This window comes from Cephus cinctus, unplaced genomic scaffold (genome assembly GCF_000341935.2).
Source record: "Cephus cinctus unplaced genomic scaffold, Ccin1 Ccin1_scaffold1310, whole genome shotgun sequence".
In the NCBI taxonomy this organism is placed as follows: domain Eukaryota; kingdom Metazoa; phylum Arthropoda; class Insecta; order Hymenoptera; family Cephidae; genus Cephus; species Cephus cinctus.
In genome coordinates, this window is record NW_014333737.1 from 329,815 (window position 1) to 331,824 (window position 2,010).

The window sequence follows — 2,010 nt, forward strand, 5'->3', positions numbered from 1 at the left end:
GAGCGACTGAATGGCTCAATTTGAACAGGAAGCAGCGCGGAATAGGTAGAGACGCCAAGATCGACGACAACGCCGACGCCAGGGAGCGACGTAAATAACGAAGAGGAAGAGAAGAAGCGATACGGAGACGGAGAGAGAGAGAGAGAGAGAGAGAGAGAGAGAGAGAGAGAGAGAGAAAATCTCGCAATATTTCCTTCGAGATTCAGAATCCAAAGAGGAAGGACGCACTCGAAGAAAGAGAAACGGAAACGCCTCCGCGACCGCGGCTAGTCTCCCCTCGACAATGGCTCTAATGCGGATGAATGATGATACGTAACAAACCTTATTCAAGAAAAAGTTTTCGTAGTAAATTGAATCCAGTACCGGCTCTTGGCGGAGGTGTAGAATAAGATCGTGCGGCCTGGATGATGCGTGAGGAGCAAGTCGACCTCAGGGCCAGAGGTGGCTCGGGGCGAAGTGGACGCAGTAGGGGATCCCCCGGGGTGGGGGAGCATCGAGAGGGTGGCGCATGCGCGAGCCACGACAGCACAGCTTCGCGCGGCGACGCTCAGTCTCGCCTGTCGCAATCCAGTGCAGATATACGTGCAATTACCCTGTCAACAGTGCTTAAAATCCCTTCATCCATGCCGCTCGGCTCGCCGTGATCAATATCTTCCGTCTAATCCTCGGAGGATTAACGGTCAAAATCCACGTGGAACAATCCAATCGTGTTTACGCACCGCTCGTCGTACCGATCTCCATACACCCTGCTGAAGGATCTTCGGGGGAACATTTGAATCAGCGCTTTGCGCTTCCCGTGATTATCTTGTACGCCGGGAAGGAGACACCAACGAGGGAACTTGACAGTCGCCTGGCAACGTTCGGACGGTCACGCTGCTCCTGCTCGCCACGGAGCTTCGGAAGACGTTGACTTCTTTGGGAGAGACGAGCAAAAGATCGGACCTTAAGATTACAGTGCGAATACTCGCCCACGGGAATAATCTTCATTTTTTTATGGTGTCGACCAATCATGACGTTTTATTCGACGAACCTTTAACAGTGTCTCGTTGATTCTTTGTTCGATACATCGTTACACCGGTTGAGAGGTGCGAATGACTGCTTTTTATCTCGTGCCTGAGAAGTGATACTTTTTTTAAATCCAATCGACCATCACGTGGAATCTTACGCGAGTGGAAGGTGATTGACTGTGGTGGAACTGTCATTGGGTATTTAAGATCGGAAGATTACCAAGGATCGGAATGAATCGCCACCTGTGGCTAGGAGTTACCTTCGTTTTTGCTCTGATAACAGGTAAGCCAGGATCTCATTCATTAAAAGTGGGCAGGACGCGCGCGTGTATCTTTCGTTCGTTTGGACATTTCTCCTTCCTTTGATTTCCGTTGATCCCTCTTCATTCACTCTTTCCCCCTTTTACGTTGACCTCGCTTATACTCCATGTAGGATCGCAAGTAAAACTGATAACCTACCTGGTTAAACGTCATCTGCAGATTACGTAACATTGTTCAGCCTTCGATTTGTCGTTCTTGGACTGATTACGAGTAATCATTCTCTCTCGAATCATCGCGCAATCATTTCTCACAGACCCCCTCTCTCTTATTTATGTCATTTTCTCTTTCTTACCCTCTTCCGCACCTTTGATTATACATACATCGTGCAGGCTCCACTTATTCCCCAAACTCACTGGTCTTTGTTATGTCTGGCTTTACGGTATATACGTATGCTACCTGTATACGACTCTCTACCAGTGGCGTTCACTCTTTCTATCCTAAATAACCAGCCAACCTAGTGGAGATGCTAGTGGTATCCTTGCATTACGTAGCACGACGCTCGTCCCTAAAGAACCGCGATGACGTAGCAGTCACTCTTCAGAACCGCGATACGTCGCTCTGGTTGACGTACGAGCTGACGAGATTGCGAAATGGATACGATATCACTGAAATGGAACTTCTTGTATTGCTTTTATTTTTCTTGCTTCTTCTTCTTTTTTTTTTTTTTTTTTTTTTTTAATGT

General features: G+C 47.9%; 1 protein-coding gene across 1 annotated transcript in view; it reads left to right on the forward strand.

The window, feature by feature from the left end:
- Positions 1-555: 555 nt before the first annotated feature.
- The window catches only part of LOC107272894, a 52,710-nt gene continuing 51,255 nt past the window's right edge, over positions 556-2,010 (forward strand). Inside the window, exon 1 of the mRNA XM_015750529.2 lies at positions 556-1,290. Within this exon, the coding sequence (XP_015606015.1) occupies positions 1,239-1,290 (52 nt within the window). The 5' untranslated portion in view covers positions 556-1,238. The remainder of the gene's footprint in view (positions 1,291-2,010) is intronic.